The following is a 22020-nucleotide window of genomic DNA, read 5'->3' on the forward strand; positions in this document are numbered from 1 at the left end:
CGCGGCCCGGCGTCAGGGGGCGGCTCCGCCCGCGGCCGCGCCCCGCGCCTCCGGCCGCGCTCGGCGCCCGCAACTTGGCAAAGTTTGGGGGGCTGGGTCCCGGCGGCGCCCGAGGCCCGCGTGGGTCCCTTTCTTCTTCGAGGCTCTCCTTGTGCCTGGATAGTCGCTATTTTACTGCTTCGTTTCTTTCTTTCTTCCTTTCTTTCTCTCTTTCTTTCTTTTTTTTTTTTTTTTAAATAGCGAGGTAGGATTTCAGAATTACTTTTTTCCCCCTTGACTGTGGGGGCAGGGATGGAAAATTACCTGGAGAAAATGGTGGCGAGTGGTATTTTTAAGCACGTAGATCATTCCAGACGCCGAAGTCTGGCCATTCCCCAGAATAAGAACAACCAATTCTTGACATTGATTTCAAATACATTTCGTGTCCCTGTCTGTATTAAGTGGTTTTTAACTCCTTGGGGGCCTGCGAGTCTCCTTGGATTCTGACGAAAGCCAAAGGCCTCTTTTCTGGAAAATTCACTCTTTAATTCACGTAACTGTACATCTTACCTCAGTCAGGTATTCGAGAAGCGCCTACTGTGTGCCTGGCACCTGTCCAGGCGCCAAGGAGGATGAATTTGACGTTGCTACTCTTCTGGAGTTTGCATTACAATTTTTGGTTCTCCTTCAACGCCTACCCCTCCGGCCCATCCTCAGGTCTGGCTGAAACATATCAAATATATATCTTGGATTAGATGACTAAGCTTTTGAAGGTACTGCTTCTTGGGGTTCAGCTTAAATAGTAAAGTGCGTCAAAATACACAAGATGCCACCCTTTTCTGCCATTTTTAATCGCCATGCCTTGCAGATTTTTTCATTAGTCACAGACCTTCAGGCACATCTGGATCTAGTGAGGAACGCGTCAAATTCTCTGCCTAGAGGGAAGGGATACCACACCTGCCTTCCTTCCTTCCCTTTAGGATTAAAAGTGCGGGTGAGAGGCACCTGGCTGGCTCCGTCCGCAGAGTATTGACTCTTGATCTCAGGGTCATGAGTTCAAACTCCAGGTTGGGCGTGGAGCCTACTTAAAAAGAATAATTTTTTTTAATGTTTATTTATATATTTTTTTTAGTTTATTTATTTATTATTAGAGAGAGCACATGCTGGGGAGAGCCAGAGAGAGAGGGAGACCCAGAATCCGAAGCCGGCTCCAGGCTCTGACCTGTCAGCACAGAGCCGGACGCGGGGCTCAAACCCATAGACCCACAGACTGTGAAATCATGACCTGAGTCCAAGTCAGACACTTAGCCAACTGAACCGCCCAGGCGCCCCAACATTTTTTTTAAAGTGAAGGTGATACCCCCTCTCCAGCTTAAGCAGTGCCCCCGGTAATCAGCTTTAAGCTCGTTCAGCCAAGGGTGCTCAGTGAAATTTTACTTAGTGAATGAATTGATGTCACCCTCTCCTTTGCTGCCCCAGGGTCCCACAGGGTAGCACTGTTCAATAGAAATATAAACGCTGGGGCGCCTGGGTGGCGCAGTCGGTTGAGCGTCCGACTTCAGCCAGGTCACGATCTCGCGGTCCGTGAGTTCGAGCCCCGCGTCAGGCTCTGGGCTGATGGCTGGGAGCCTGGAGCCTATTTCCGATTCTGTGTCTCCCTCTCTCTCTGCCCCTCCCCCGTTCATGCTCTGTCTCTCTCTGTCCCAAAAATAAATAAAAAACGTTGAAAAAAAAAATTAAAAAAAAAAAAAAAAAAGAAATATAAACGCGAGCCACAAACATCATTTTCAATTTTTCAGTGGTCACAGTTTAGAAAGTAAAAGACACTGGCAAAATTGATCATATACTTAACCCAATATGTCTTGAGCAGAATGATTTGATTATATCATGAACATAAATTAAGGTACTTTATATTCTTTTCATCTTACAGTCTTCAAAACCTAGCGTGTATTGTACACTCATAGGACATCTTAATTCAAACTAGCCACATTTCTTTTTTTTTGTTATTAAAAAAAATTTTTTAATGTTTATTTTAGAGAGACAGAGCATGAGCAGGGGAGGGGCAGAGAGAGAGGGAGATACAGAATCTGAAGCAAGCTCCAGGCTCTGCGCTGTGAGGACAGAGCCCGACACAGGGCTTGAACCCATGAACCACAAGATTATGACCTGAGCCGAAGCCGGATGCTTAAGTGACTGAGCCACCCAGGCTCCCCTGGACTAGCCACAGTTCAAGTGCGCAATACCCACGAGAGTTAGCGGTTTTCCTTTTGGACAGTGCAGGGCTAGAAGCTGCAAGCACAGAGCTCACAAAGCACACACACCTGGGTACTGACTCCACCCATTAACTGTTTGTGTCTTCCTTGGCACAAGAACCTGATTCTCAGCGATCTGCCCCATCCCTCCGACAAATGGTCTGGGCTATTCTCTTTCGATGTTAACTTTTGTTAATGTTACTCTATTTTCAAAAGTCAGAGAGAGACAGATCGTGAGCGAGGGAGGGGCAGAGAGAGAGGGAGACACAGAATCCGAAGCGGGCTCCAGGCTCTGAGCTGTCAGCACAGAGGCCGACGCGGGGCCCCAACCCACAGGCTGTGAGATCATGACCTGAGCCAAAATCAGACACTTAACTGACAGAGCCACCGAGGCGCCCCTCCTTTTGTTTTTAATTTACGTATAATTTCCTTAGCACAAAATTTCCCCCTTTAAAATAATTTACTGGTAATTTACAATTTACTGGTTTTGGTATACTCACAGTTGTGCAGCCATCATCAGTATCTAATTCTAGCACATTTTTGTCACCCCCAAAAGACACCCAATGGCTGTCACTCCTCATTTCTCACTACCCCTGGCTTTAGGCAACCAGTAACCTAAATTCTGTCTCTACGAAGTCACGTATGCTTGACACTTCATATAAATAGGATTATAGAGGGCCACCTGGGTGGCTCAGCCAGTTGAGTGTCTGCCTCTTGATTTCAGCTCTGGTCATGATCTCACCGTAAGAGTCCAAGCCACACATCAGGCTGTGCGCTGACAACGTGGAGCCTACATGGGATTCTCTGTCTCCCTCTCTTTCTGCCCCTCCCCTGCTCACTCTCTCTCAAAATAAATAAACAATAAATAAATAAATAAAAATGGAATTATACAATACATGACCTTTTGCCCCTGGCTTCTTTCACTTGGCATGATGTTCTCAAGGTTCATCCATGTTGTAACACATACCAGTACTCTGTTCCTTTTTATGGCTGACTAATATTCCACTGTATAGATAAACTACATTTTGTTTACCTCCTTACCCGTTGAGGTACATCTGGCTTCTTTCCACTTTCTGGCTCTTGTGAATAGGGCGGCTGTAAACATGGGTGTGCAAGTGTCTGTGTGGACATGTTTCCAATCCTTTGGGATCTATACCCAGGAATGGAATCCCTAGGTCATGTGGTAACTCTGTTTCATTTTTTGAGACACTATCAGACTGCTTTCCATAGTGTCTGTGTTATTTCCCCCTCCCACCAGTGATGCGTTAAGTGGCCCAGTATCTCCACGTCTTCACCAACATTTTTATTTTCTGCCTTTTTTTTTTTTTTAAGGCTTCCTAGTGAGTACAGACTGGTATCTCATGACTGATTGACATCTCTCCCTAACAAATAGTGATGTCGAACATCTTTTCCTGTGCTCCCCAGCCATTTGTATATCTTCTTTGGAAAAATGTCTATTCTGATCCTTTGCCCGTTTTTTATGTTGTTTTTTTTTTTTTAACATTTATTTATTTTTGAGAGAGAGAGAAGAGAAACAGAGCGTGAGCAGAGGAGGGGCAGAGAGAGAGGGAGACACAGAATTGGAAGCAGGCTCCACGCTCTGAGCTGTCAGCACAGAGTCCAAAGCGGGGCTCGAACCCACAAACAGTGAGGTCATGACCTGAGCCAAAGTTGGACGCTTAACCAACTGAGCCACCAGGCACCCCTTTAATGCTTTTTTTTTTTTTTAAGATTTTATTTTTAAGTACTCTCTACACCCAATGTGGGGCTCAAACTTAATTCTTTTATGTATTCTGGAAACCAGTTTCTTCTCAGATATACAAATTGTAAATAGTTTCTTCCATTCTGTGGGTTGTCTTTTCATTTTCTTTCTTTTTTTTTTTTTTTTTAGTTTATTTATTTAGTTTGAGAGACAGAGAGTGTGCCCATGAGTGGGGGAGGGGCAGCGAGAGAGAGAGAGAGAGAGAGAGAGAGAGAGAGAGAATTCCAAAGCAGGCTCTGCACTGACAGCACAGGGCTTGAACCTATGAACCTCCAGATCATGGCCTGAGCCAAAATCAAGAGTTGGACACTGAACTGACCGAGCTACCCAGGTGTCCCTGTTTTTTCATTATCTTTTTTTTTTTTAACGTTTATTTATTTTTGAGACAGAGACAGAGCATGAACGGGGGAGGGTCAGAGAGAGGGTCAGAGAGAGACACAGAATCGGAAGCAGGCTCCAGGCCCTGAGCCATCAGCCCAGAGCCCGACGTGGGGCTCGAACTCACGGACTGCAAGATCATGACCTGAGCCGAAGTCGGAAGCTTAACCGACTGAGCCACCCAGGTGCCCCTGTTTTTTCATTATCTTGATACTGTCCTTGGACACACACAGATTCTTAATTTGATTGAGGTCTGATTTATCTATTTTTTTTCCCCTTTGCTTTGCTTGTACTTTTGGTGTCCTATCAATTCCAAGGTCACAGAGATTTTCACCTACACTTCCTTCAACGAGTTTTATAGGTTTTGTTCTTACGTTTAGGTGTTTAACCCATCTTTAAATTATTTTTTTGTGTATGGTGTGAGGGGGAGTCCAAGTTCATTCTTTGTATGTGTGTATCTAGTTGGTCCAGTACCATTGATTGAAAAGACTATTTTTCCCCATTGAATGGTCTTGACAGCCTTGTTGAAAATCAATAGATGATAAATGTGAGGGTTTATTTCTGGACTCTCAGTTCTGTTCCATTGACCTATATATATATTTCTTTTAATCAAAAAATTTTTTCTGAATTTATGTTTATTTTTGAGAGAGAGACAGAGCGTGAGCAGGGGAGGGGCAGAGAGAGAGGCAGACACAGAATCAGAAGCAGGCTCCAGGCTCTGAGCTGTCAGCACAGAGTCCGACACGGGGCTCGAACTCATGGACCTCGAGATCATGACCTGAGCTGAAGTCAGAAGCCCAACCGATTGAGCCACCCAGACACCACATCCGACTATATTTCTATCTTTAAACCAAAATGGCACTGCTTCGATCACCCTGGCCTTGGGTAGGGCGAAGTCAGCTTTGAATTTAGGAAGGGTGAGCACTCCAACTTTTTCTTTTTCAAGCTTGTTTTGACTATTCTGGGTTCCTTGTAATTCCATACAAATTTTAGAATCGGCTTGTCCATTTTTGCAATCAATCAATCAATCAATCAGTCAATAACAACTGGAATTCCGATAGGGTTCGTATTAAATCTGTGTATGAAAGTCAGGAGTATTGCTACCTCTTTTTTAGTGTTTGTTTATTTTGAGAGAGCGTGAGCACAAGCAGAAGAGGGACAGAGAGAGAGGATCCCAAGCAGGTTCCATGCAGTCAGGACGGAGCCCGACCCACGAACCTTGAGATGTGACCTGAGCCAAAATCAAGAGTCAGATGCTGACCCGACTGAGTCCCCCAGGCGCCCCAGGACATATTGCCATCTTAATCGCAACATATGTCTTCCAGCCCACGAACGCAGGAAGTCTTTACACTTGGGTTTTTTCCCTTTGATTTCAGCAATGTTTTATAGTTTTTTATAGTTTTATAGTTCACAGTGTTCAAGTCTTGTAATTCTTTGGTTAAAATTATTCCTGAGTATTTCACTATTTTTGATGCTGTTGAAAATGGACTTGTCTTCTTGATTTTGGATTGTTCGCTGCTAGCATATACAAATACAACTGATTTTTGTGTGTTGTCGTGTATCCTGCAACTTCCCTGAACTTAGTCTTTGGCTCTTACTCTTTGGAACTTACTCTTTGAACTGACTTGCTTGTGTCTATGTGGTTTCTCTAGGATTTTCTGTATATAAGATCATGTCATCTGTAAAGAGTTTTACTTCTTCCTTTCCAAGTGGGATGTCTTTCATTTTTCCCTTTCTTGCCTAATTGCCTTAACTAGAATCTCAAGAACAATTTGGGCATAGGTGATGAGAACAGACATCCTTGTCTTGTTTCCGATTTAGGGGGAAAGATTTCAGGGTTTCACCACTACGTATGATGTTCACTGTGGGCTTTTCATAGATGCCCTTTATCAGGTGGAGGAATGTCTCTTCTATCACTAGTCTGTTGAGTGTTTTTATCATGAGAGTTGGATTTTGTCAAGTGCGTTTTTCTGCGTCTCTTGAGAAGCTCATGTGGGATTTCTCTTCCCTTTATTCAACAAATATTTGAGAGTCTCCTAAGTGCCAGACGCTATTCTAGGGGCACCAAAGGAAGACAAGCCCCATGCTGTCATGAGACTTCCTGTTCTAGGCACAGCAGCCACACTTAGCTCTCCCCCTTCCCCCCACCACATGGGAGTCATTACCTCACCCCTCACCTCCCACTGTTTCTTATTCTTCTTCAGGCCAGACTGGGTGATGAATCTGGTTCTTGTTCATCCTCACACCTAAGCCTTCATGAAACTTGCCCCTATGTTTCAGCGGGCAAACTTCTGCTCGTCTATCAAAGCCCGGCTCGACTCTCCCACCTCTGAAAAGTCTCCCCTGGCTGGCTGCCCTCTACTGGTGTCTGCTCTTGTGTTTAATCTGGCCCGCCTCCTTCTCGAGTCTTGAGCTTTCTGAAAGAAAAGAATTGCATCCTTGCGTGTTCTAGTCAGGCACATACAACATTTCATAAATGGCCTCCATACAGTCCTAGAAAGGAGATCAGTTCTCCTCTGGAGGAAGGTCTGCAGTTCCCCTCTCTTTTCCTGCTCACAGCTCACTTCCCGTAACCTATGCCTTCGTCTCCTTGCGCTGCCATAACAAATTACCCGGAACTTGGCTTAAAACAAAGGAAGTGTGTTCTCTCACGGTTCTGGGGGTCAGAAGCCTGAAGTCAAGGTGTTCCCTCCAAGACTCCAGGGAAGAATCCTCTGCTCTCCCAGCGGCTGGCGGCTCCAGGTGTCCCTTGGCTTGTGGCCACATCATTCCAAGCCAGTCTTCACACGGCCTTCCTCTCTCCTTGTCTTCTCCCCTCATAAGAACACTTGTCATTGGATTTAGGGACCACCCGAATCTAGGATGATCTCATCTCGAGATCCTTTTTTTTATTACTTTTTAAATGTTTATTTTGAGAGAGAGAGAGAGAGAGAGAGAGAGAGAGAGAGAGAGAGAGAGAGAATCCCAAGCAGGCTCTGCACTTCAGCATCCAGAGCCTGATGCGGTCCTCAAACCCACAAACTGTGATGACCTGGGCCGAAATCGAGAGCTGGCCACTCAACTGACTAAGCCACCCAGGCGCCCCTCATCTTGAGATCCTTAATTACACCTGCAGAGATATCTGCCCCCCCCCACCCTCCAAAAGGTCACATTCCAGGTAGACACATCTTTTAGGAGGCAACCATTCAACCCACTACAACAGGCTTCAAAAACGACTTGGATTTCCCCCCCTTTCTTCTCTTCCTTCTGTCTCTGAGTTAAAACTCCTCAAAGGAGAAGAAAACAGACCTAGTGGCTGCATTCAAAACGTGTCTGTGATGACACTCAAAGAACCTTGTAATGAGTGGTTTTAGAATGATCTAGAATGGTTCCTCATTAGTTTAATGGGCATTTCGCAGATTGGCTTGCCAGGAGCAGAGCAGATGAAGGAGACCGGAAGCCTGGTGAAAGAGCTTGACGTAAATCAGAACAACATTATTAAAATAATGCTCTGGATCCATATACTTCTCCTTAGCCCTCAGCTTATTTAACCTCCCTGGGCTTTAGTTTCAACTGTAAGTTTGGGGATTTGATGGGACAGAGCTCTAAGAATTCTGGGAACTCCAACATCTTAAGAAAGCAGGAAGACAATGCACAGCACAGACCATTTTCTCTAATGATCTCTAAAAGCATCAGCCCAGAAAGGCCTTTGCATCATCACGTTGGAGCCATTTCCATCACTGGACAACATTCTGGAGCAATCTGCTCAAAGTGGGCTGCACCTGGTAAGAAGGGGGAGTCATAGGACTGGGGGAATATAGAAATTCTATTTAAGTGGGCTTTACTGTGTACCTATTAGCACGGCAGCATACACAGAACTTACAAATAACCTAATCAACAGTAGTAAAGGTATTCTCAGGAAAAAAACCTTAAAACAATTTTTTTTAACGTTTATTCATCTTTGAGAGACAGAGAGCGACAGAGCATGAGCAGGGGAGGAGCAGAGAGAGGGAGACACGGAATCCGAAGCAGGTCCCAGGCTCCGAGCCGTCAGCCCAGAGCCCGACGTGGGGCTTGAACTCACGAACTGCGAGATCATGACCCGAGCCGAAGTCAGACGCTCAACCGACTGAGCCACCCAGGCGCCCTGGAAAAAAACCTTTTTGAATATATGACCAGAAAAGTTTGGAGACCAGTGACCTAAGAAACTAGTTAGGTAGGCAGTTTGACTGCCAGACAAGTTGTGGGTTGCAGTATCATGGTTAGCTTATCACAATCAGTGACTCCAATGTGGCGTTATGTCCTCAGGACAGTAAGACTAGACTTGATTTTTTTTTTTTTTAATTTTTTTTTTTTTAACGTTTATTTATTTTTGAGACAGAGACAGAGCATGAACAGGGGAGGGGCAGAGAGAGAGGGAGACACAGAATCTGAAACAGGCTCCAGGCTCTGAGCTGTCAGCACAGAGCCCAACGCGGGGCTCGAACTCACGGACCGTGAGATCGTGACCTGAGCCGAAGTCGGACGCTTAACCGACCAAGCCACCCAGGCGCCCCTAGACTTGATTTTATATCAAGTCAGGTTTTGATCAGAGATCCATTCCCAAATGTATTAATTTTCGGTTCGGTTTCTGCCATTACTCCCGTTTGTAGGCCAGGAGCCAGCAAGCTTCTCCTGCAAGGGGTCAGATAACCAACTTTTAGGCTTTGCCATAGAGTTTGGCGATACAGTCCCTGCCATTGTAGCACTGAAGCAGCCTTACACAATACATAGAAGGAAAGGCATGACTGCGTGCCAATAAAACTTTATTTACAACACTGAAATTTGGATGTCATGTGACTTTCGCGTGTTATAAAACAATCTTTTTATTGTTTTCAACCATTTAAGAATGTAAAAACTATTCTGAGCTTGCAGGGTCATTCGAAAACAGGTGATGCACTGGTTTTGACCCGTGGACTGTGGTTTGCCAATCCCTGTTTCAGACTACAAAATTAGTTTCTCAAGCTTGAGTCCCTGTGGGTAGAACACCAAAGAACAGGGCACGTAAACCTTCGAGGGCAGAATGAACTTAGTTTCATATCGATACCTCTGAACAAGAAACCCCCTCAAAAAATAAACTGTGGGAACACAGAGTTAAACAAAAACCCAGGATTAACGCAGGAACTGAGAGAGATGCGTAATTTATCTTGATCTTAGGCTCGAGATGAAAATGGGGGATGTTTTGGAGAGTCTTCCTGTTCTAACCAGCGGGCACCTTCACGAAACACTCAACTTCCTACTATGGGTTCACGCTGGTACATTTCCTACCATTCTAATTTATTCTAGTTTGGATTTCTCTAGTAATTAAGGGCTCGCACATCAATCTTTGTTGAAAGCTTATCTCGCCTGGAACCAAAGGTGAGCATTTTGGTGTTTGCGTTGCTAAAAGAGGTCCCCTCCAGAGTTCCCCCAAGAAGGGATACTGAAGAAACGGGCGAGACGGGCTACCTTGAGGGGTGGAACAGCCCCCTAGGGGCTGCGGGGGCGAGTGGGAGGAGTGGAAGCAGGATTCGCTGTGTGTTCTCGTCTGCCGATCGGCTTCGGTCCCGTGGTTATTATTTAAGCGAACGACTAACCCGAAACGTTAAGTCTCCCAGACTGATGTAGCAGCCACGTAGTCCTCCTACCCTTGCCTGATACTCTGTGGTAATTCTTAAATGAGGAGGGTTTGGTGATTTGGAACCAACCACAAGGCACTTGCCTCTCCTAACCCAATAGTGCACTTGATGCCCGGCGTGGGTAGCTTTCGGGAGACGAAGCCAACGTGCCGAGAATCGGACTCTAAAAATAAGCATTTTGCACATTTCTTTTAGCCTCTTTTCTCTCCATAAAGGCCTCCACAGATGGCTTCTTTACATCATGCTCTCAAATGACTAGCTGTTAAATATTCATACTTATGGAAATGGTACTGTACATGCTCCAACCCCCCAGCCAGTTAACATTTGTATTTTCCGTATCTCAAGGCCCTTGTTCTTGGGCCTTGTCCTCTGTAGAACACAAACTCGTGCACACACACACACACACACACACCCCCATCGTAGACACCAACTTTTTGCCTCTTTATGACTAATTTGCCTAGAATAGTAGTTCTTTTATTGTTAAAGTTTGTTTTATTTATCTTGAGAAGGGGGTGGGGCAGAGAGAGAGAACCCCAGGTAGGGTCCGCGCCATCAGCGTAGAGCTCAACTCCGGGCTTGAACTCATAAAACCGTGAGATCACGACCTGAGCCGAAGTCAAGAGTCGGATGCTTAACCGAATGAGCCCCCCGCGTGCCCCTCGGGCAGTAGTTCTTGACCAAGGGGAGATCCCGCCCCTCAGAGGACGTTTGGCCACGTCTGGAGACACCTGGGGCTGTCGCAACCGGGAGGACAGCAGCGCGTACCGCTGGCATCTCCTGGGTTAGGACCAGGGATGCTGCTGCACTTCCCGCGACAACAAACCTCACGAAGAATGGCCCGGCCCTAATGTCAATAGCGTGAAGGCCCAGGGTCCCACGGTGAGGCTGAAAGCAGACTTGAAAACACCGACGGGGAACAAAGTCAAAGCAAACTGGAACTAAAAACTCGGGGATGGTGGAGGCGTCCAATGAAGGTCAGGTCTCTTAATTTCTTATTCAGATTAATACTAAGGTTATACCTTTAAGGGGCGCCTGGGTGGCTCAGTCAGTTAAGCGCTTGACTTTGGCTCAGGTCATGATCTCATGGTTCCTGAGTTCGAGCCCCGAGCGGGGCTCTGTGCCGACAGCTCAGAGCCTGGAGGCCGCTTTGGATTTTGTCTCCCTCTAGTCTCTGCCCTTCCCTCACTCACACTCTGTGTTTCTCAAATAAATAAATAAATACATGTAAAAAAATTTTTTTAAAGTCCTGTTTCAGTCTTCAAGCTCAGCTTACAAATATTTTATTTTGTATTTTTAAGAGATTTTTATTTTTTAAGTAACCTCTATGCCCAATGTGGGGCTCAAACCTACAACCCTGAGATCAAGAGTCGCGTGCTCTACTGACTGAGCCGGCCAGGTGCCCCCTCAACTTACACGTATTTTAATAAAATTTTAGTTAAAATGTAGAACACTCCCTTTCACTCGTTCCATTAATACTCAATTATCTCACATATTTGACAGATTAAATCCCCCTAAACATTAACACCATTTACAAACTTGATTCAATTCCCTCAAGGATTTCAAGCTACAAATTGAGATGGTTCTCTTAAGCATTTCAAACCCCACAAAGACTCACAAATAAGCTATATTCCAAACATTAAAAAAAAAAAAAAAAGTCCATCCATGCGTTCTCACCCGGCCTCCCGCTGCCTTTCTCCAGGACAACAGTGCTGGCTCCTGGCCCAGGCCACCTGGGCTGGACGGGAGCCCACTCCGCGCCGGCTCCCAGATCTGCGCTGGTCTCATCTGTAAAGAGGGAGGGACTCCAGCCTCCCAGGGAAGGTGGCTCGTCTTTCCGTGGTGTCCTCTCATCTGTCCATTCCCTGTTCTCTGGCTTCTCAAGGCCAGCTCAAGACTGGGCCTCCTGGCCAATCCTTCTCAACCAGCTCCGGAGCTCAGCAGGAGCACAACACTGCCGCGCACCGGCCTCCACCCGTCCCAGCTTCTCCGGTCACTCACCTCCTGGGCCTCCCCTGCTCGGGCACACGTGAGCATTCCTGCTGTTTTCCTAACTGCCAGGACCGCAGGAATCTCCCGTGCTCGCTCGTCTGCTGTCTCGACAGTAGAGGAAGTACCCGCGAGGAATCACCCGTGGGGACAGCATGTGACCCGATGCCAGACACACGCTTCTTCTTAAACTCTTCCTAAATACAGGCACCAACCTCCCCAAATTAGAAACTGAACACCTTTCACAGCTCACGAGCCAAGTAACTTCATCTGAGAACGAGGGAGGGACTGAAGACCAGGGAAATGAAGACAGAGAACACCCCACGGCCACCGGCATACACTAGGCACTCCGTATTCCCGGATAGTTTTCTACATCAAACATTTTCAGTTTTTTCATAAGCAGAGCTCGGATCGTGGACTGGGTGGCTCAACGCCAGGAATGAATGATTTTAAACAAGAGCCTCGTGCCTGCCTCCACGTCCTCCGATGCTGGCAGCCACCCTTCTGTTCCGTGGCATCGTTCAGGGAAGACACTCGAGAGGGGAGGCCTCAGGAGCCGCGGGAGGCCGGAGGACCCCAGCCCAGGCCCTACCGCACCGTCCGCGGGTGCGGCGGTGCGCGCGCTTCTCGCTCCAAAGAGTGCCGGCTTCTGGGGCGCCTGGGTGGGTGTCGGTTGAGTGGACCGACTCTTGATTTTGGCTCAGGTCATGATCTCACGGTTCGTGGATCGAGCCCCGTGCCAGGCTCTGGGCTGACCTGCTTGGGGCTGACTCCCAAGCAGGCTCCACTTGGGAGTCTCTCTCTGCCCCACCCCCACTCTCTCCCTCTCAAAATAAACAAACTTAAGAGGTGCTCAGCACCCAGATAAAGAACACACAGAGTGGGAAAAAGTGTATTAGCCAGTTTAATTTATTTAAGAATCTTACAAAAAAAGAAAACAAAACAAAAACCACAACAACAAAAAACTAAATACAGAATTTGTTATGCTTCATGGTTGATCGTTTTTTACTTGCGAGGGTAAACCTCGCTAAATGCAGCCGACACATTTTTATTGCGTGAGACCCAATTTTTAAAGTTACACATCAAAATGGTTGGAACAGTCATTTCTGGACACTCGGTACTGTTTTAATCACGGAAGGCTGAATGGAGCAGTGCAGTATCATCAGAACAGCGCGTACCCTTCGTACACTGACAGACATTCAAGACAGAGTAGCAATATAAAAAGGGAGATTAAAAAAAAGAGAACCAAATAAAAAACAACCAAGAGTTTACATCCACCTCTGTTTTCAAATTGTCTTTGGACTCCATCAGACGTTGTCTCAAGATGCACCAAGTCAGATCGGTAAAGGAGGAAGATCTATGCCTACGTATAAAAGTATCCTTTGCTCAGCGGAGGTAGAACCTGGCAAAAGTTTTATTGCAGAGATACAGCGGCGTACCTCTTCCCACCTCTCACGGTTGATGGTAGATGCAAGTGGTTATTGAAAAATAGTATCAGTAGTTTGCAAATTCAGTATCAACCGTGAACAGGATGAGTTTTTTCTAATGGCGGTGAGACTGCAGACGTGCTACGTAGAAAAAAAGCTCTCTGCCCCCTAAAGGGGAAGTCAGAAAGGAGGCTCAAGCTTCTATCCTCTTCAGTGCCACAAATACTGTCATAGCAAGAAAGGCCCTTGGGGCGGTGGTGGGGAGGGGAGGCGGAAGGACGAACGGGGTGTCCTCACTGAGGGGCCTGTGGACTGACCTTCGGGCCCGGAGGCGGCCTGAACTGCCAGTAGCAACGAGAACGGGGCTGGCGCCGAGGGGCGCCCCTCGGCACTGCTGCGCACAAGCTCAACCACTCCTCGGGCGCCACAGGAAGGGGGAGGACGGGGCGGGTTTGGGCCGGGATTCCCACTGGAGCTCATCTCTGACAGGGCCTAACTCAGGACACGCTAGGTTCCCAAGACTTACCTATCTCAATGCAAACAACTTCTCAGTTTTCGGCAAGTGTACCAAGTTCAGTAGTGGTGAGTGGAACACGTATGTGAGGAAAAGGCCCAAGAAATGCCCACGGCAATCCTTCCTCAAAGTTACAGGGGAACATTTCCTTAAAGGTGCAAAATCTTTACGTAAAAACCCAATGTTTGCCTCCCGGCTGATGACTCCCACCATTTTCACGAGCCAGCCCAGGGTCTTCCCTATTGGCAACGCTAACTGTCAAGAGGGCCTTAATCTGGCTCGGCACTGGATCTGTGGCCGATCCAGTCAAGGTCAATGCCCCAGGAGCAGTACACTGGTGGTGTGAGCGGCTCAGGGGATCCTGCTGGCCAGTCCAGCCACAGTTCACTGCCTGCTTTAGCCTCAGCGCAGAATCAACCTATGGGCTGAAGGCTCGTGTGAAGCCCCCACAGCAGCTGTGTTGCTCTCTCTGGGAGGACAACGGTTCCTGACAGAACATTCTTCAGCGTTACCTGTCCCAACAGAGACCCACGTGTACCGGGCCGGTCTCCCCGTCTGCTCTTAATATCCTTAACAGGTGAGAGCAGAGGCAGATTACCTGTGCTCCCTGCAAACTAACTTCCTGATTATTTTTTGCAGGTTAATGGTAGAGGCCTGACTTGTTTAATTCAAGAAACAAAAACAAAACCAGAAACTCTGCGGCAGCAGGCCACAAACCAAGGTTCAGATCTGCAAGATTTTCTTCTCAGCTGGAAAGCCACACAGATGAAGGATTTGGTACGGGCCTGAAAAACGGGAAGGGTAGGAGCAAGTCGGGTTACTGAAGAGCTACGTTTGATCCCAAATGCACTGAAGAAGTTAGAGGAGCTTAAAGAAATCTTGGGAAGAAATGTTTTTTATGTGAAAACATCAGGCTCACTACAGCTTCCAAAGAGCAACATAAATGAGCATAACTAGTCATATAATGACAGTATCAGAAATTGCACTCAAGTACATTCCCCCCAATACAATGCATTGCACACAGTAAAAATTTGTAATAAAAAAGCAAAACACAATCAGGCATGTTGAAAAATATTAACACAAAACAGACATAGGAATTCTATAGTCAAGATGCAAAACTGAATCCTAAAATATATGAACAAATTCAACTAAGAAGTTTTTCATACTTTTATATATATATATAAAAAAAAATTATAAGATGCCCCGTATGGGAAGTCAAGAAAAGAATAAATAGGATTGAAGGGCGGGGGGAAAGAGAAAGAAAGAGTGGGTAGGGTCCCAATTTACAAGAAATATTTACATTCAGAATTCAAAAGAACTCAGCATTTCTATATATACACATTTATGTACATATATATAGGTACAGCATAAAATCAGAAGGTGGGTTTTGGGATTTCATCTCAAGTACTCAGAAAGAAATTACTAGCTAGCTTGAGTTGCAGGTATCTATTTAGTTGAGTTTCCTTCACTTACATGCCCCTTAAAAGACACCGCATTTATATCGGATAATTGGCCTCCCATGAGGAATTTTCACAAATGGGTTCTGCTCGCGGCTATCGCCACAACGGGGACTGCTTGCCTCATTCCAGCAGCAAAGCGTGCACGGCCCTGTGCGTGGGTTATGTGGTTAGCCAGGGAGACCCCGGACACAGGAGGGGGAATCAACAAATGCCCATCGTCACAGCGGTTGCCTTTGCCACTGGGATGCCTGAACTAACCAGACATCTGGCTAACTGGATTCCGGCCGAACGGCGACTCGTACATAGCACCATTCTTAGAAGCTATCAAATATCACCCAGGTAACGTTTTTAAAATAAGAGTATCTAGATAGGGACCTTCCTCTTAACATCTTACCAAGAACGGGACTGAAAGGGAAAATACTTTTCCTCTCTCTTTCGTGAATTGAGATGCACCAATCATTTGTAATCTACCGCTTTTTGCCCTCATGCTAACTGGGAAGTAGAAGGGGTAGGGACAAGGGTTCCCGTTACACAACTGTTAAGTGCTGTGCTGGTCATGCCTGTTAGAAGTTCTAATAGCATCACACGGAGGCTAGCAGATGAATGCCCCAGGGACTACAGGCACAAAATTGCGCCTCTAAAATGTTATATTCCCCTGGAACTTGGTAATCTAGAACTTTTATCTTCACAGATAAAGCACACTAAAATGAAAAGGGTTATTGTTGCAGCTCAAAAAAATTTCTCAAGTGCTAATTAATTGGACTGGAATAAATATCTGTACACACACACACACACACACACACACACACACTACTACATTGCTTTGGATGCAAGTTCTTGCTAACTTATATACAGATGTAAAGAAAAGGTATTGAAGACTGTATCTGCAATAGAGCAGCAAAAAGGGAAAATTGCTTAGGATATTTACTTTTTGATCAAGTTGTGTTTAAAGACATACTTTGTTAATACTTGTAGGACTTTACACATCATTGATCCCTATCTGGGTAATCTCACTAAACTGCAGATAAAGACCTTGTGGTGTGGAGGTTGCTAAATTAGGGGAACACTAATTCCCCCCCAAGATACCATCTGAGCAGCTCTGGACTCAGGAAGTGAGTGGTTTTCAGCACAATCGACACTGTAAACTCTGAAAACGCTAACGTGATTTACAATCAAATCTTTGTGCTCAGAGCCATATTGCTAAAAAGGGAGGAAAGGCATTGCAGGGGCCAAATGGACTCACATCAGGTTCAGCAAGGCCCTGGGGTCAGACGTGGCATTCAGATCCTGAAACACACGGAGCCGTTTTATAGAAGTCAGCTGTTGTTAAGACTTGGGTTTTTAACAGAGGGGGACCCTGAATGCTGGCCAACCTGAACGTGCTGGCTTAGAGGAGGATGAGGGCACAGTGTAAAGGTCGTACGTTCAACCTCCAGAGAGGGGGTGAGCAGCGGACTCATGGTGTCCTGATGGGAGGAGCACAGGCGTGTGGCACCTCAGCGCCCACCCCCCCTTACACCAGTTGCCTTTCTGAGGTCTCCTTTCAGACTTTTCAGAGGCCTCATTTCTGGACCTTATTTTTAAAAGCGAAACAATGCTACTCCTCCAAGAACAGAACACGCCTATGCCCTTTTGTATCAAGACAGCTATTCAAAGAGCCAACACCACATCAGGAATCGTGGGGGTCAACCGACCGCATTCGTCTCCCCGGAGGGAGCAGGCTTGTCAGGGGGTTCGGTCCCCGTCCCCAACTCTACTTCACGTTAGTGCGCGGATGGATGCCGAGCGGGCTACCGGATTAAAACAGAGGAACTAACTGGGAAGTTCTGCTGCAGGTGGGACGGTCTGCCCTTGGCTGCCAGCTGGGTCCAGCGGCCCTGACAAAGAACACTGGTTGATATTCACACGGATCACTGCCTGAGATAGAAAGCCTAGACTGAGGATAAAAGTTGCATCCACTTGGCAACACATGCCAAAGAACAGAAATGATTCTCGATGTGTTCTTTCACGTATCAAGAATAAATAAATCCAAAGGAAACGTACGGTAAACTTGACGTAAGCAAACTCGGCCTTAAAGAAACACAGGAAGATGAAAGCCCTAGCCATCACCGAACAGACATCTTGCCTGATTCTGCAAGAAGTTTCAAAAGTGACAAAGGAGAACAATTCAACTTGAGAAACATTCAATACGACTATCGCTACACCCCTTTCTCGACACCATCTCAGTTTTGAGGGGTAGGTTTTAAGCCCAAAAAGGCTGCCTGGAGTGCCGCGTAACACGCCAGTTCTGCAGAATCCCCGTCACAGACTCTGCCTCTGAAGGTGGTGAGGGCCTAAGCAAGAGTCCACTTCTGGTTAGTAGAACAACTTTTTATTTGACATCTACAAGACTGTGGTATCTTGCAGCTTTTGACCAGGTTTATACAATCTCAATTTTTCAATAGTGCAACCTGTGCAGGCAAAACAAAGGGAAAGGTAAACAAAAGGAAACAAAAAAACCCAATTGTCCCCTCACTTGTTTTCATAAACATCTATTATAGGCGAAACAAAACTTACCCATATTATAGATAAGTGTCTATTCACATTTGTACATTACCATTTTTAACAGCTTGAGATAAACTCTACAATGTCTTACAACACATTAAACGATATTCAAGTTACTGGGTAACAACAATAACAACAAGAAATAAACATACAGCAGAAGCCTCAAGTGTTTCCTCATTGTCTAGTTTACAGCTCAAGTACGGTTTCCTTTTTTATGAGTGACAAATTAAGATAATGGAGTAAAAAAAGATTGTTTGCAAGATGGAAGCCGATTTGTACTTCTTTCTAAAACGATCTTTAAGTTAAGGAAAATGTAGTTTTAAGAAAAGCAGGCTTGTAGCCATTTTTGCAGCACACATTAGGAATACTATTAATACATTAAAATTAACTTTCAGAGTTTTACCACCAAAAAAAATGTATATACTCATTACCTTGACAAGAAACCTGGGGCAGGGAGAAGAGGGTGAGGGGAATCCGCGGGGTGAGAAGCAATACCCAGGTATAAACACTATAAAAACGCAATAACCAATGCTGTACATCTACAAATGTTTCTCTCCGTTACTTGACTTGTTTTCATCTTGTTTACGCATGCTTTCAAAGACATGCACTGTCAGAACAAAAACTAAAAAAGAACCCGAATGCATGATATGCAACCTTTCATTTCATGCTTTAATAAACCTATTGTTTAATAAGTTGGAAAAAGAAACCAATATATATTTTCTATATTTATAGACTCAAAACACATGCATCTGGGGATAAGTCCCACAGCAATTGCATGGATGTACTGCGTTAACCCTGAGCACTGTGTAACATAAAAGTAAAGCCAGTTTGGGAAGTTCCAAGCATTTTTAAACCAATTGTGGTTTGTAGCCTTTAACAAACTCACAAACAAACAGACACACGCACGCATACATACCCCTCTGCTCACCCAAAGTAAAAGCATATGGGAAGTACCATGGGAAAAGCAAAAGGAAAGACATATGTACCACCATCGGCACTGCTGATTTTCAGTTTTGCTATCTATTCCAGGTTTGTCCTTATTCCCAAAAAAATTAACTAGAGAGAGCACAACTGAAAAAAATTATAATTCTTTGGAAACTGTCCCTGATTTTTATGCAAATGATATGCTTCAACAGCATTTCAGATACATCCATGTTGAAACCTGTCTGTTCTTAAGCGTTGCTCAAGTTGGCGATGCTCTGCGGGTGACGCTGCTGCCAGAGCTGTTTCTGTTGGACCGCAAGCTGTTGAGACTGGTCTGAAGTTGACAGGAGATTTACAAGAGGAGACACACAATTTGCAGGAATGATCAAACCTGCAATTAGAAACAAGAACTTATCAAGGCTATATCCAAGAGAAATCATACTGTGTTTTACAGCTGCACAGCACATTCCAGATGAAGCATAATATTAAGTGTAACAAATAAGACTCCACCCAAACACTAAACGAATACTTGAGAACTGAAACTGCCCCCTCAGAAGTAACCCAATTCCTCAGCAGCATTACTCGCAGAGACCTAAGCATATGCAAAGTCTACAGCAACACTGACTTCTCGGTGGAGGACTGGAAAATGGACTATAGTGTCTCTCTATCTACTGTCTTTGCAGCTCCACAAATGCAGGCGAACACAACCTTCTTTGGGCAAGTATTAATGGACCAACAAGGCTACAGAATAGTGGATGTGAATTCAACTGCTTAGCGAAGCAGGTAATTTCCAAGTGGGCACGCTACAGGCGTTAGCAAACTGTGGAAAGTATACGCCCTCGGTAAAGGAACTTTAACTCCTCCCATGCGGGAACAGGGGCTAGATGTTCCACATAAACTGCGCGTGTGTGCGCGTGCATGCGTGCGGTTTTTGAGAAAACAAAACCCAGGCTTTTGATTTTTAAATGTTGGCCAACTAATTCAAATGCAGACTCGCAAAAACCAAAAATATCAAGAGGGTCAAAAAAAAACACAAAAAAGGTCATGGACTGACTCTGGCCCATGGGCTGCCAACCTGCAGCCCACAATAAAAAGGAAGGTCGTCGTAAATGCAACAAACACGAAACCACAGGCCAAAGTGCAGTAACCATGAATTCCTGCAAGGCCTGCCATTTAGAGGATGGTGGGAACAGCTAGCCCGGTCTGCCCATGCTCTCTGCTAAAACTCCAGTCCCTCCTCTGTGCAGTGACTGTCGTTCCAGTCTCAATTTGGCTCAATGACTGGAAACGGGTAGACTTCAGAGGATCCGGGGCAAGAGGCTGGGCTCGGTCTTTATACCATAGCCTGCACAGACAGCGACAGTGAGGAAGGGGAGCAAGAACAGCTGAGAGCGGCCTAAAATAAATGACATTGTAACTTCAGCTAGAATCAACAATGCCCATTCAAAGGTTTAACTTCCGTTCAACCTTTTAAGAACATATAAAACAAGCTCTCCCCCATTACTGGAAGAGATACTGATTCTAAAACGTTAGAAGCAAAATAAAAAAAGAATAGGATCTGATTTTTCCCAATAGCTCAAACCCCCCAAAATTAGACTCACCTACAATCCGTTGTCCATCCTCTGTTCTCAGTCGAACAATCTGCATTTTCACATTTGTGCCACTGACAGATGCTAGAACACCCTCAACCTTTGTCCAGACACTCAGTACAGAGCCACATAATACGTAGTATGTGCGGCAACGAAGACCTATTTCACAAACTAATCCCAAGCTTGCCTTTTTACAGTTGCCACGCCTAGGAAAAATAGGGGAAAATATATACGTATACACATACACGCACGTGAACAGCTAGCAAAGTCTACCTAGGTTTCAAATGGAAGATGTCCTAGTCCAATTTGCCTTTCTTTATTGACAGTTTCTTCGATTACGCTCTTACTGACATATTGGATTATCCTATCCAATTTAAGGTGTCATTACTGGTTTAAGTTTCTAAAATTTGTTTTAGAAAATAAGATTTCTGGGGCCTGACTCCCAGTTAAAAGGGTTTATTTACTGGGTTTGATATCCATTTAAACATTTGTCTTTTGAAAAATTTTTTTCATTTATTTTTTTTTTTAAATTTTTTTTTCAACGTTTTTTATTTATTTTTGGGACAGAGAGAGACAGAGCATGAACGGGGGAGGGTCAGAGAGAGAGGGAGACACAGAATTGGAAACAGGCTCCAGGCTCCGAGCCATCAGCCCAGAGCCCGACGCGGGGCTCGAACTCACGGACCGCGAGATCGTGACCTGGCTGAAGTCGGACGCTTAACCGACTGCGCCACCCAGGCGCCCCAAAAATTTTTTTCATTTATATCCAAGTTAGTTAGCATATACCGCAATAATAATTTCAGGAGATTCCAGCGATTCATCCCCTATGTGTAACATCCAGTGCTCATCCTAACAAGTGTCTTCCTTAATGGCCCTTGCCCATTTAGCCCAATCCCCCCACCCACAACCCCTCCAGTAAACATTTGTCACTTTAACATCTGTTAGTTTACTATATTGACGCTAGCTTATAAAATAATTCTGCCAGTACTTCTAAAGTATTGAACAACCAATATATTATAAATCATGTCACTGAGAAAGGCCTCAGCAAACCAAAAGAATGGAACTATTAAATTTTTTTAAACTATAAGAAAAAGAAGACATGGTTTATAAAATTATACAATTTATAAAATTTTAAAATTTATAAATTTATATAATTCCTCAATAAAATTATATTTTTAATAGTAATTCAAGAGGATACACAGTAGTATTGGGCACTTGTCTTGCTAATGCTCAAAGCAAATGTTTTAGAGAGGACTACTGTAAGTTAACTTTAAAAATATTTTATCTTGAAAGATTTTCCTAATTTCCAAAACACTAATTTGCTCTCAAAATGAAAACAAAAAACATTGCTCGTATCAAATTTATCTTCCTACATGTGTCTTAAAAGAAAAAAAACTAGCTAAAATTCATCCATGTCCTGTATTCCTTTTCATAAAATGGGCCAGATACCCCATTGTCTACTTAATGGGTGAGGAAACAGTGGGTAAGGAAATAGGGGAACCATGATGTGCAGGGTATTACGTGCCCTCCACACCTACGGCCTCAGCTGAAGTGGACACTGTAAGTTAG

General features: G+C 45.0%; 1 protein-coding gene across 5 annotated transcripts in view; it reads right to left on the reverse strand.

The window, feature by feature from the left end:
• Positions 1-17749: 17749 nt before the first annotated feature.
• SBNO1 (strawberry notch homolog 1) overlaps positions 17750-22020 on the reverse strand; it is a 55327-nt gene continuing 51056 nt past the window's right edge. For all 5 annotated transcript variants that reach the window (XM_058691423.1, XM_058691421.1, XM_058691422.1 and 2 more), the window contains 2 exons: positions 20464-20657; positions 17750-19253 (listed from right to left, as the gene is read on the reverse strand). In XM_058691423.1, coding sequence (XP_058547406.1) covers positions 19111-19253; positions 20464-20657 — 337 coding nt within the window. In that variant the 3' untranslated portion in view covers positions 17750-19110. The remainder of the gene's footprint in view (positions 19254-20463; positions 20658-22020) is intronic.

This window comes from Neofelis nebulosa, chromosome 11 (genome assembly GCF_028018385.1).
Source record: "Neofelis nebulosa isolate mNeoNeb1 chromosome 11, mNeoNeb1.pri, whole genome shotgun sequence".
Classification (NCBI taxonomy): Eukaryota; Metazoa; Chordata; class Mammalia; order Carnivora; family Felidae; genus Neofelis; species Neofelis nebulosa.